Source organism: Saccopteryx bilineata, chromosome 4 (assembly GCF_036850765.1).
Source record: "Saccopteryx bilineata isolate mSacBil1 chromosome 4, mSacBil1_pri_phased_curated, whole genome shotgun sequence".
In the NCBI taxonomy this organism is placed as follows: domain Eukaryota; kingdom Metazoa; phylum Chordata; class Mammalia; order Chiroptera; family Emballonuridae; genus Saccopteryx; species Saccopteryx bilineata.
Genome location: NC_089493.1, coordinates 290,298,456 through 290,311,874, shown reverse-complemented (window position 1 = coordinate 290,311,874; position 13,419 = coordinate 290,298,456). Strand labels below are relative to the sequence as shown.

The window sequence follows — 13,419 nt, the reverse complement described above, 5'->3', positions numbered from 1 at the left end:
TACCATTCTGGATTTTAAAAGTTCTCTAATTCCCCTGCATTTTATCCCTAGATAAAAATCTGTGAGCCAGTATGTTATTTGCACCCAAGTTTTTCAGGCTGGACAGTTGGTGAATTTCCATCTCTCCCTCTTAGTGTTCATGAGCAGAAATGTGGAAGTTTATTGAATCTGTTGATCAGGCCTTGATTTTCCCTTCATTTAGCAAACATTTGAGGGGTTCTGCCCCAGGGGCCAAGAAAAGCACCGTGTAAGAAGACGTGCGCGTGCTTTAGAGCAGGGGCTCTGGAACACGCGTGCCCGCGAGCAGTGCCTGGGAGCCTGCGGGATGCAGATTCCTGGGCCCGTGCGGAGCTGTGGGTTCAGGAGTTCTGGGGCTGGCCAAAATCCGTGTTTCTAACGCAGTGATTTTCAACCTTTTTTTTTCATGGCACAAACACACACTAATTACTAAGGTCAGTGTCCCTGACTAAATACAACCATTTTCATCTCATGGCACAAATAAATTAGTTACTAAAGAAGAAGAGGTCAGGGCCCCTTTTTCTTTAGTAATTAGTTTATGAGTGCGTGAGAAACAAAGGTTGAAAATCACTGTCTAACGAGCAGCCTGTGGTGCACATGAGAGGCACTGCTTCAGTCCTCTAGGTCCAGCTGTCCGTTCAGTGCCTGACCTTGCACAAGCTCCTTGTCAGCCCCTGACTCGAGGACAGCGTGTTTCACAGTGTCCTCATTTCTGTGGGGACACCACCACCGCTACCTTACAGGCTGAAGGGCAGCTGGACCCAGATGTCTCTGCGAAGTTGGCTGAGAGCTGGGGGCCGTGGCCTCTCTCCACGGCCCTCCCCCCACCGGGGCCAGCTTCTCCAGATGTGCATGTTATGAGAAGATCTTTGATAGTGTGCAAATTATCATAATCTTTCTTTGCCTTACTCAAGCAGTAGTTTTAGTAGTAGCTTTTTTTTCCCCCGAGAAATGCAATTTTCTTTATTGTGGAGTAACTGAACGTGACTGCTCCACGGAGTGAACGCACCTTGTGGGCACTCAGGAAACATCTGGCTGCTCGTGGCTGCCCGCAGATCCCCGCCAAGCCCGACCCTGCAGCCACAGCCCAGTGCGGCCATCCTCACCTGCTGCTTTCTCTGCTGGCCCACAGCGTGGCCACTGGGTGCCCCCCACCCCGGGGAGGAGGGCATGGCTGCCTCTGTTCGCCGCTCCCTGAGCCTGCTGAGTCCTTCGGTTGCCTGCTTGCCCGCCCACCTCAATGGCGTTCAGCCTGTGTACCGGCCCTTTTCTCAGTTCACCCATCAGCCTTTTACTCCTTCTGCTCCCTCGGGCGCCTGTCATACGGCATTTTGTGCGGAGAGGTTCTTCCCGTTTCAGACCCTGTCCTCTGGTTGGGGGCCCGGTCAGAGAAAGGGAGTCTGCTTTCCCCTGGCCACTCAGCAGCACAGGGTGGCCGCCAGCACCACGCAGGAAGGCGTCATCGGAGGGCTTGTTTGGTTTTCCAGGTGTGGTGCGCTACCCACGCGTCAGGAAGAACAGCCCCGACGAGGGTGGGGACGACGAGGGCAGTCTGCCCAAGGAGCAAGAGAACGCCATCAACAAGCACAACCTGGAGCGCAAGTGCGCCATGTTGGAGTACAGCACGTGCGTCCCTCCCTGACGCGCCATCCCCACGCGCCCCCACGCGCGGGCTCGCGGAAATGCTCCCCCAGGGGCCCCAGCTCGCCTGTGTGGGGCTTCGGGTGTCTGAACAGAAGTTCCTGAGTCATGCCCTGGTCCTAGCCATACCTCAAACTGCACGTCTTTAAAAAATGACTCAGTACCAAAACACAAAAATTGGGAATTTTACATTAAAAATCTGAGGCTTTGGCAAGTTCTTCACTTCTGTCAGGTGTTGTTCTGGGAAGGTAAAAGTTGTGAGAAATGCTCATCCCGGCTTCATGGGCGCTGCCTTCGGTTCCAGAGGGCTCTTGTTTCTGCTTTCCCTCCCAGGGGCAGCCGGGAGGTCGTGGACGACGGCTCGATCCCCGGGGACGGGCTGGGAGCTGCCGGGCTCGACTCCAGCTTCTACGGACACCTGAAGCGCAACTGGATCTGGACCAGCTACATCATCAGCCGCGCCAGGAAGGTGGGCTTCTGAGGCGTGGGCACCCCCACCCGGCTGCCACCCCGTGGGGTGCCCGCACCGCCTAGCCACCACGGGGCCCCTTCCTGCCTCACGACTTCCTGTGTTGGTAAAACCAAAAGTGACCAGGGAGCCATTTACTTCCATTAGTATTAAAAGTACATCGGACCCCTTAGATACCTGATACCTGCCTGGCCTGGTTTCTTTTCTTAGCTGATTCTCTTGTATTCTGTGATATGGGCAGGTATTCCTTTTATTTTTATTTTTTATTTTTTTTAGATCTTATTTATTCATTTTAGAGAGAGGGGACAGAAAGAAGTGGGGGTGAGCAGGAAGCATCAACTCCCATATGTGCCTTGACCAGGCAAGCCCAGGGTTACGAACCAGCGAACTCAGCGTTCCAGGTCGACGTTTTTACTCACTGCACCACCGCAGGTCAGGGCGGTATTCCTTTTAAAAAAAGAACCGGGAGTCTGTGAGACAGAGGTCAGACAAGAGGGCGTGCAAGGCAGTAAGAACGTGGCCAGGCAGGAGGCTCCGCCCCGCCAGCTTCGTGGTCACTGCGCGGCGTCCTCAGCTGCTCCGTCAGACCCTTGCTCCCCTCCGCGCATGCGCAGCTCTGGGCTCCCGGGATCCGGGGCCGCGTGCTTCATTCCTACGCGGCGCTTGTCTTTCAGAGCGCCACGTCCGAGAACGGGCTCACCGTGAGACTCCAGTCTCTGCTGTCCAAGCGCCCACTGCCCCTCGGGGCTGGAGGTACGTGTGCGGGGAGCGTCCCTGGAGACGAGGAGCAGCTCAGGGCTGCCCGTCTCGTCCGGACCCTGGCTTTCGCGGAGCTCCTGGTGAAATGCGTGTCTCCCGTGGTTATTTCCAGGCGGGGGCAGGCTGACTATCTGGGGAGAAGCCCGGGCAGGAGCCGAGCTCTGTGTGGACAGGGACGAGCAGTTCGAGGTGGACCGAGAGCCCCTGCTGGACCGGAACCGGCGAGTGAGGGGTGGGAAGAGCCAGAAGCGTAAACGGCTGAAGAAGGACACCGGAAAAAAGATCAAAAAGAAGAAAAAAGGTTATATGATGACCCTTGCCTTTGCCAGACCTTGTCTTGTCCATTCGGGCTCGGAGACTGTGGCACTCTCGCCGCCGCTGTCCCTCGCTGGGTGGGAGTGCTGCCCCCGCGTGGTTGCCGTGCGTTCCGCATCCAGGTGGCACGGCCTTCACTCCGCAGTCTGCCCCTGCTCTCTATGTTAGAGACCTCTTTGCTCAGTAACTGCAAAAAAGCTTAGCAAAACCTCTTCCTGAGCAGCCAGAATCCTGTGATTCTTTTGGTTTATCTTTTAATATCTGTACTTATGCTAATCAGGCCAGAGTTTAAGGTTTGTTGTATATTAAGTTAGAGGAAAGGCAGGAGTCTTGTAAGCATGCGGGATCTCTCAGATCTCATGAAGCCCACAGGTGGGGACCTTAGATACCGTCGGAGTCTCCATCGGGACAGTGTGTATGGTGAAGGAGGCAATGAGGAAACTGGTGTCTGTTTTTTTCAGACAACTTTATATCCCCTAAGTGGTCTGTGTGTTTTAACAGTGATCTGATAGCTAGCTTATTTCAGATGAAAACAGACCTGGCAGGTGTTGGTGAAATGGCCCCTCTGTTTAGTCTATTCAGTATGTGTCCGGGCAGTTTGGTTCACGAAGACCTGAATTTATTACCAGGCAAAATACAGGGGTGGTACTGCTTTGAATCAAAATCTCCCAGCCCTGCCTCTCTTCTGCCTTAATTTGGAAGAAAATCACTAAACAGTCTTCTGGAATTGGTAACAGCACATGGTGTCTACCTCATGACACTGCCGTGTCGCGCTCCCCCAAGGGGAGACCTTGGAAAAACCAGGTGGTTGCCAGCTCGAGTTCAGACCCTTGCTCTGCTACTTTGTGTGACTTTGGGCAAGTTGCTGTATCCTGCTGTGACAGATTCTGCAACTACAGAAAAGGGTATATATAATAGCTACATGTTTCTCGTAGGGTTGGTGCAAAGTTTTAATTATAAGTTATTATATGTAAAAGGTGTAAACCAGTGTTGGGCACACAGTAAATATTCCATAATGTTAGCGACTGTTCTTTACATTGCAGCGGGCACAGTAGTAGGCTTTTCAGTCTCATCCAGTCCTCCAGGCAGCCCTATAGGGCGGGCCTTGTCCCTGTGGTGCCCAGAGTCCGCACGGCATCTTAGAGATCAGAGCAGCAGGATGCTAGGAGCCCACTCATCCGGCCAGCGTGCCCTGAGCGTGCCCACGTGCAGCTGTGAGGGCGCCTTCAGAGGGCTTGGCCTCACCGTAGGAAGGACTGGAGGTGGGCAGATAACTACCGGAGGCTGCGTTTGGGCTGTCCAGCCTGTCACCGTGCACGTCCATCAAAGAGAAGTAATGGAAGGGGATGAAAAGTCCGTCAGGAAGAGCTGAGTCTTTTGTGGTTAGTTGTATGGCTTCCAGACTCAGTGTGATTCTGATAACCAGTCCTCAGTCTGGTCTTACTAGCTAGGCAGAGACCGTCCCCTCTCCACAGAGATAGCTCCAAACCCTTCTCCTCTTGGTGTTCTTAGAAGAGCCCCAGGAAGAAAAAAGCAAAAAACTGCGTTACCATGATGAGGCCGACCAGAGCGCCCTGCAGAGGATGACCCGGCTGCGTGTCACCTGGTCCATGCAGGAGGACGGGCTGCTCATGCTCTGCCGGATCGCCAGCAACATCCTCAACACCAAGGTACTGGTGCGGTCCCTGCCCCTCCCGCCCCTGCTGCTTCCCTCTCCCAAGGAGCTCCTTCCTGTCCAGCCCACACAGGAGGCTTGTGGCCCGAGGCCGCCCGTCTCACCTGCCCTGAGTGGCCCCTGGGAAAAGCATTCCTAGAATCCTGCAAGTTAACACCACGCCCATTTTTGCACATTTCTTTAGGCTAATACATACGAATCCTTGCCTGGCTGCAGGCAGAGCAGACTGGAGCTGTTCTCTCCACCAGGACTCAAACCTTTTCCTGTCCCCCTCCCCCCTCCCTCTCCCCCTCCCCCCTCCCCCTTGTGCCTGGGAGAGTTCTGATGTCACTTTCAGTCACTGCTCAGTATCTCTGCAAAGGCAGAGCCTGTCAGAGGGAAGAACACTGAACATAAACATCATGCTGCTCTCTTGCCTCAGGCACTTCTTGTCCTGCTGGAGTGGCTGCTTCTCAAAACAAAGAGACTTCTTATTTGTTTTCATCATGGTGACCCCAGCATGGCACCTGCCACACAGTGACCACGCAGTCAGCATTCACCGAGTCAGTGTGCAGTGGTGCAGGGCCGCAGCCCGACTTCACAGTGACCACGCAGTCAGCATTCACCGAGTCAGTGTGCAGTGGTGCAGGGCCGCAGCCCGACTTCACAGTGACCACGCAGTCAGCATTCACCGAGTCAGTGTGCAGTGGTGCAGGGCCGCAGCCCGACTTCACAGTGACCACGCAGTCAGCATTCACCGAGTCAGTGTGCAGTGGTGCAGGGCCGCAGCCCGACTTCACAGTGACCACGCAGTCAGCATTCACCGAGTCAGTGTGCAGTGGTGCAGGGCCGCAGCCTGACTTCAGACTCCTCACGGTCCACCCCTCCACCTTCCGCATTCCAGTCCCCACACTGTGTCCTCCTGGCCTGGGTCCTGGCTCCCCAGTGCGTGGGGAGAGACTGGCTCCCTGTCTGTAGCTCTCCCTCCTTCCTCTGACGTCACTGCCTCCAAGAAGGTCCACAGCCCAAACCAGAGTTCATCCCCTCGTCCCGTTCCCCAGAGCGGAGTTCATCCCCTCGTCCCGTTCCCCAGAGCGGAGTTCATCCCCTCGTCCCGTTCCCCAGAGCGGAGTTCATCCCCTCGTCCCGTTCCCCAGAGCGGAGTTCATCCCCTCGTCCCGTTCCCCAGAGCGGAGTTCATCCCCTCGTCCCGTTCCCCAGAGCGGAGTTCATCCCCTCGTCCCGTTCCCCAGAGCGGAGTTCATCCCCTCGTCCCGTTCCCCAGAGCGGAGTTCATTCCCTCGTCCCGTTCCCCAGAGCGGAGTTCATTCCCTCGTCCCGTTCCCCAGAGCGGAGTTCATTCCCTCGTCCCGTTCCCCCAGAGCAGCCTCGTCGGCTCCTAGTCTGTTCTCGCCACTTGTGCTGTCCTCACCGTCTCAGTCTGCAGCCAGGCATGGGGAGAGCAAGCCCGGTGGGCAAGTGTCTCACCAAGCCGGGTCACTGGAAGAGGGGGCTCCACCGTCTTCCGCTCCGGGGCTCCTGTAGCTAGGAGTACTTGCAGCTGGGTAGACGAGGCAGCCTCGGAAGAGCCCATGGGCGTGTCCTGTCCTCAGCCATGCTAGCCGAGAGAGGGCACTGCGAGGGCCTGGGCCAGGGTGCTCTCTGCCTTCGGGCCCATTAGCTCCCTTTTCTTGACCATTTTCCCAGATTCTCTCACCCCTCAGCTCCTCCTAAGTTCACCACAGTTCCTGCTCAAGGGAGAGCCGGAGGGTGACTGATGCTGTCCCCAGTTTCTGTCCTCGGCCTCTGCAATGGCTTTTGTAGCACAACACGGGGAGGGGGCGTCTCTCCTCGCACCCTCTCTGCAGTCAGAACAGCACGAGTGGCGAGAACAGCCAGGTGACGCCTGCGCGTCCGCGTCAGCAGGCCCTGCGCTCACTCGCTTGGGCCAAAGCCACATTCCCGGCCCCCTCACTGGGGTCTGTAAGAAAGGACCCCCTCGCTCCTTCCTTGTTTCAGCTCCACCTTCCCGCGTGTGCGTGTCTGCAGTGAAGCCTGTGGGACCCTCTGACTGCACACAGTTACATATTCGTGGGCTCCCCCGGCGTGTTACCCTTCTCTTTAGTCCTGCCCAGCACCTCTGAGCCCCTCTCGTCACAGGACCCTCCTCCCACAGGACTCTGAGGACTTAGTCATTTCTCTCCGCCCAGCACCTCACTCTGTGCTGGGCATGTCATCGGTGCCAGGTTAACGTGACTGAGTAACATGTGAGGTGGCAGTTTGGGGTGTCCACTGATAAAGGGGGCTCCACAAAGCGTATCTTTCCCGCTCCTCTGTGTCAGTGATCCAGGCATGGGCTCCGAGGATACTGATGTCCCGCCTTGGCTTTGTGTTTGATCCAGGTGAAGGGCCCGTTCGTCCCCTGGCAGGTTGTGCGGGACATTCTGCACGCCACCTTTGAAGAGTCTTTGGATAAGACGTCCCATTCGGTTGGACGAAGAGCTCGCTACATAATCAAAAACCCCCAGGCCTATCTGAACTATAAGTAAGCCTTATCTGAACTTGCTTGGTCCGGGACAAGGTCATTCCCGGGCTTCCCCTTTGTTCTTGACTCTTCCCTCACCCCATTTACTCAGGGCCCGGGTGAAGTCCTGCAGCACTCCCACTCGTCCAGTGCCCGCCAGCAGCCCGTGCCAGTGCTGGTGTTCGCTAGCGGGGTTGCCCCTGATTTCCTGAGGGCTGGGCCAGACTCTGGGGCACTTTCCCACGCAAAGTATTTAGACACAGGGAAAGCCTTGTGGAGTAGGTGCTGTTATCCTTTGTCACAGGTGGAAAGACAGAGACCAGACAGCCGGTTACTTACTGCAGGTCACACACAGCACTGGGGACTCTCACTGCCCTTAGCCCTCCAGAGAAGCTCCTGGCACCTCTGTATTAGTGGCCCGTCCCATTTCCCACGCCAGGAATGAGCTGGACAGCACTGGGCGAGGGACCGAGTGTTCTCTCCGCCTCGTCCTCGGCGGAGCCGGGTGTTCCCTGAGGGCGTCCCAGCCGTGGCTGGGCGAGTGGTGGTGGTGGCTGGGTCGCAAAGCATTGTCCTTGTCGTTTGTCTCTTGCCAGAGAAGCTGCCCCTGCCCCTGTCTCCTGACAGAGCCCGGGCAGCGAGCCATTGCCAGCCTCTCCACAAGCATGGGCTTGGGTGGGGGCACCAGCTGGCATCTGGGTGTTGGGGAGGTGCCCAAGCATAGCAGCCAGCACTAGAGGGGGGCCAGGGGGGGAAACGGAAGGCTGGGAAGCACTGCCTCCACCTAGTGCTCATTCCCGCATGGGCCCCGTAGGAGGCGTGGCTCTGGGTTCTTTCTGAGCCATGGGCTGCCTGCAGGCAGCCAGACTAAGAGAGATGGGCCCAGCCTGAATTGTGGAGGAAGCTCAGCCCCAGCCAGAATCTCTCCACCTCCGCACTGGGGACCCCGGGGCCAGGTGACCGCTGTGGGGCCGTCCTGGGCCCTGTAGGATGCTGAGCGTCTCTGCCTCTACCCACTGGATGCCAGGAGCCTCCCACCCCCGTGTGACACCAGAGTGTCTCCCGGTGTCCCCTGGGGGTCAGATCGCACAGTTGAGAACCATTAGGTTCCACATAACCATGGGGCTTTGCCATGTGAAGCCACTGTCCCGTGCATAGAGTCTTAAACTTTCCTATTTGAAAGGGTTCTGACCACCTGGTCCAAACTCTTCATTTTTCAGAGTAGAAACAGGCCCGGAGAGAGGATGGGAGTGGTCCCTGGTGACCGGGAGTTGGCAGTGGAGTGCGATCTGGAACCTGGCTCTTGTCCCACAGCAGCGGGCAGCGGGCACAGGGGCTGCAGGGACAGCGGCCTGGGTCTCCGTCCTCACTGCAGCCCAGAGCTGTGTGGTCCCAGCCGGTGCCCACCTGCCCGGAGGCTGCCTCCTCACCTGCAGCAGGACAGTCACACCCATAGTGACCACTCCGCCCTGGCCCTGGGCACGTGTGCGACCTCAGGGCTCCCCTCCCCGAGCTACACAGCGGAGTGACAGTGTCCGCCTTGCAAGCTCTCTGTGACGGTTAACGTGCTCGGCTCGTAGGAGGCCAGCACACACGCTCTCATTGTCTCCCCTCCGTTTCCCTTTGGGCAAGCCAGGCCCTCTGCTCCCTGGAGATGGGAGGACGTCTGGAGGGGACAGTAGTGCTTTGGAGGAAGTTAGAGCTCTTGTCAGTAATGAGCACCAGCGCCTGTGTGATGTTTCTACATTTACAATATACTTCACACAAGTTGTCTCGTGTGGTTTTGGCCAAGTCCCTGTGGGCCATTGGGAATTCCTGGTCTCAGCTGAGACGTGGAGGACAGAGCTCAGAGACGCCAAGGTGTGGAGTGCGAGCAATAACAGGCCTGGTTTGAGTCGGGTTTAGCTAAGCCCAAATCCTTCATTTTTACAAGCTTAGTCAGAGATGCTAGACCAGAGGTCCTCTGGGGGTTGTGAGAGGGACGCCATTCCCACTCCCGCCTCGCCGCTCTCCGCAGGGTGTGCCTGGCCGAGGTGTACCAAGACAAGGCCCTCGTTGGAGAGTTCATGAGTCGAAAAGGCGACTATGAAGACCCAAAGGTAGGCCGGGGTGGGGGTGGGTCTCAGCCTGCCTGGGAGGCAGGGGTTTCTGGGTTCTGCCTCCGCCAGCCTTACAGACGTGAGGTTTCTCCTGCTCGCCTGGGAAACTGACTTGTCAGTTCTCCGGCTTTGGACTTCACTTAATCCGGCTCCAGCGGTGGAGTTTAAAGGTGATTAGAATTTGATGTGAGCTTTGCAGGGCTGCCGTGCCGTGGGCCTGTTCGGTTAAGGAAACAGGACCGCCCCTCCAAAGTTATAAGCAGGTAGACGTCCCTGGAAGTTCGCAGATAGGGTGGGAGATTCATTCCGACTGTTCTTGCAGGTGGGGCTGGGCAGCGACTGCCGAGGAGGGAGGCTTCCTGCAGAGCCCACTCCGCCCTCACCCGCCGGGCTGGCGCTGGCTCCGCTCTGCGTGTGTGCCGGGCCTTGTGCTGGCGCTGGCTCCGCTCTGCGTGTGTGCCGGGCCTTGTGCTGGCGCTGGCTCCGCTCTGCGTGTGTGCCGGGCCTTGTGCTGGCGCTGGCTCCGCTCTGCGTGTGTGCCGGGCCTTGTGCTGGCGCTGGCTCCGCTCTGCGTGTGTGCCGGGCCTTGTGCTGGCGCTGGCTCCGCTCTGCGTGTGTGCCGGGCCTTGTGCCAGGGAGCCAGCCATAGTGGAGCCAAGGGGCAGGGGAGGGACAGACAGGGTGACCGGCTGCACAGACAGCGCGCTCACCCTGAGGGAGGGAAGCGCGCTGGCAGGAGTGCTTCTGAGGCGAGTGACGGAGGGACAGGCTCACAGGGGCGTGAGGCTCCGTGTTCCCAGTGCCCAGCGGGCTGGAGCTGGGCGCACGGGCATGTGCAGTGAAGCAGAGATGTCATCCAGTATCTAGTTCGCTGTCACTGACTTCTGTTCCCTGGCGGTCAGCTGGCCCTCCGCCTGCCCGTCAGTCACCTCACAGCTGCTGACTGACACTGGAGCCCAGGTCCTCACACAGGACCCAAGGGCCGGAAGCAGCAGGGAGGGGTTACACTGGGCCCACTGAGCCCTTGTGTCGGGGAGAGGACAGCCCTTCCCAGGGGCCTCTGCAGGGCCATCGCTGGCCTAGCCCTGTCCTGACTCATCCGGGCGGGCTGAGCGTGCGTCCTGCCCAACCAGGTCAGCTGGCTCCACACCTGGGAGAGGTCGGGATGGAGAACATGGGCCACCAGCAGCGTCTATGCCACTGAACCAGGCTCCTAAGCTGAGTGGCCGGCTGAGGCCAAGGCCGGGGGGGGGGGTGCTGGGGTGTGGTGGGGAGGGTCGCAGCAGGAGGCAGCGGGGAAAGAGGTGTGTCTGTCTGGGGTCGGACATGCCGGGGAGGGTAGACTGGAGGTGTGAGCCCTGAGGGAGCAGGGCAGCGAGGAGGCTACGCTGTCATTCGGTGCCGGTGTGCAGGAGGGGACACATGTGGGCTCCACGGTTGAGTGGCAGGGGTTGGGGTGAAGGAGAGGAAGGAGGTGCTTACAGAGTGGACCAGGAAGGGACAGACCTGGGAGGGGAGAAGGGACAGAGCGCAGGCCTGATGGGCGGAGCACAGTGAGGACTGCGCAGGCTAGTCTGGGTCTTCCTGTGGCTGGGAGGGAGCTGACGGCGTCGTCGTGAGGGCCGTCTGCGTGCTGGTTGGCACCAGGTGAGCCCCGGGTGGACTCCGTGGGCCGGGAGGCCGTGCTCCTCAGTCATGTTTCCGGGAGGTTGCTGCCATGGGAGTTTGTTAGGAGATTTCCTTTGGCATGTCTTACCAAAACCTCCCTTCAGGGACAGAAAGGGCTTAACATCTCACTCTCCTGTGTTAACAGGTATGTGCCAGTGAGTTTAAAGAATTTGTGGAGAAGCTTAAAGAGAAGTTTAGTTCATCCCTAAAGAATCCTAACTTTGAAATTCCAGACACACTCCAGGAGCTGTTTGCCAGGTAAGGTTCTTCCAAGAAGGTTCTGTGTGACTCTGATAGGGTGAGAGAAAATGTCACCAGCTGTGACTGTCCCCGGCCAGCAGTCCCACTCAGCCTTGCAGCTGACCTTGCTGTCTCTCCTGACTCTGGACCAGCTCACCTCCTCTCACAGTGACTGGAAACGGGGCGGCCACTGTCATCCGGAGCCCCAGCGGGCACCCCCATTCACTCTCCCATTCCAGTCCTGCTGCTGACCTCGGATGCTGGCTGTGCTTTGGCCAAGAGTGTTCACTTTACATTCAAGGAAACTGAGGTGTAACTCACCCAAGGTCACAGTGCTTGTGAGCAGCAGGGCCAAGTGGGCCTGTCCTCAGAGCCCCGGCAATTTCCAACTCACCCACTCGGCATGTGGAGAAAAACATACTTGGGCTTGAGCACAGGACCCTGGGAGATTGTAAATTCATGTGTCCTGTGAACCAGGCCTGTTTCCTCTGCTTCATCCCAGTGTGAGCCCCCTCTCCTCCCCGTCCTCACTGGGACAGTCTCGCCAGCCTCTGTATTTCGGAATGTCTTCCTGTAAGGAGATGGCGTTCATCAGTCTCTGTGAGCTGTGATGCCTTTGCAGGTAGCCCTCCATGTTTCTCTTGGAGATCTCATCCTTTCATTTGTTCAATAAATGATTTCGGTAGCGCCTGCTGTAGGCCAGGCCCGAGGAGGGGTTCTTGCCATTTCAGAGGTGACGCCCTTGAGCTGTGTTGGGGACGCTGGCTTTGCTGATGACAGTGAGCTGTCCCCGGGCTCCCCCGCCACACGGTTTATATTCCGGTGTGACAGTGTTTCACAGGTCCTATTCACCTGTCTGTAACTTGTATCCCCAGATATTTTCAGTAAAGTTATCACTCAACCTTATGTTTTAAAAGAAGATAGTTAAAGGTTTTTTTTTATATATAATTTTATTTTTAATGGGGCGACATCAATAAATCAGGATACATATATTCAAAGATAACAACTCCAGGTTATCTTGTCGTTCACTTTATGTTGCATACCCATCACCCAAAGTCAGATTGTCTTCTGTCACCTTCTATCTAGTTTTTTTTGTGCCCTTCCCCCTCCCCCTTTCCCTCTCCCTCTCCCCCCTCCCCCCGTAAAATAAAGATTTTTAAAGGAGTGAACCATTTAGAGGAAAGAAAACGTTTCAGTTGTAACAGTTTTTAACTCTTAATTTAATCATGAGTATTCTGGCAGGCAAGGCAAACAAGAAATGGTTCCAAATATTTCCTTGTTTGACTAAAAATAGTTCATTTTTCTGAAAAGGTGCTTTTTCTTGCTACTAAATTTTAGGAAAAATTTACTAGGGCAAAGATGAGTTTTGACTTTAGTTTTGTAGAAACTAAAGAAATGTCTTACAAATAAACGGCCATGTTTTCTGAAAAGTCAATTCTACGATTTACTCCTATATTTGGTATGAACACAATAAAATAACTTTACATGAATCTTTAAAAAAATGGAGAACTAATCTGTAATTCCAACACCTAATACAGCCCCCAAAAATACCTTTTGGGGTGTTTTCTTCCAGCCTTCTTTCTCGTGCTTGTGTTTGAGCCCACAGTGTATATATCCCCCTAACAGTTAGCAGTAGTTCCCTGCCTCTAACATTCTCGCCGGTTACGTCGTGCTTGTCAGTAAATGAGCATTCCTCGTTTTCTCAACCCTCGTTTTTTAAACACGCTCATTTGATGGACAGAACATACTATTTTCTCATTTTAATTTACGTGTACATGGTTGAATTTTAGTGAGTCTCACATGTTTTTGTTAACACTCCAGCCAGTGAATGCCATCGAGAGCCAGCGGCCGCGCGGTTAGTGAAGACCATGCCCTTCCCTTGTTTCCTATACAGATACCGGGTTTTAGCGATTGGAGACAGAAAAGATCAAGTCAGGAAGGAGGATGAACTTAACAGGCAAGTACTGACAGGCCGAGTGCCTCTTCTTCGGCTGCTTCCCTGGGGGCCTAGGGCCCGCTCCAGCCTGCTCCC

The 13,419-nt window shown here is 56.1% G+C and overlaps 1 protein-coding gene across 1 annotated transcript in view; it reads left to right on the top strand.

The window, feature by feature from the left end:
• Positions 1–13,419, top strand: part of GTF3C1 (general transcription factor IIIC subunit 1) — a 78,323-nt gene that overhangs the window by 54,010 nt on the left and 10,894 nt on the right. Inside the window, exons 20-28 of the mRNA XM_066275493.1 lie at positions 1,506–1,644; positions 1,993–2,128; positions 2,803–2,881; positions 3,000–3,188; positions 4,715–4,872; positions 7,259–7,401; positions 9,398–9,479; positions 11,293–11,405; positions 13,282–13,344. Of these exons, the coding sequence (XP_066131590.1) occupies positions 1,506–1,644; positions 1,993–2,128; positions 2,803–2,881; positions 3,000–3,188; positions 4,715–4,872; positions 7,259–7,401; positions 9,398–9,479; positions 11,293–11,405; positions 13,282–13,344 (1,102 nt within the window). The remainder of the gene's footprint in view (positions 1–1,505; positions 1,645–1,992; positions 2,129–2,802; positions 2,882–2,999; positions 3,189–4,714; positions 4,873–7,258; positions 7,402–9,397; positions 9,480–11,292; positions 11,406–13,281; positions 13,345–13,419) is intronic.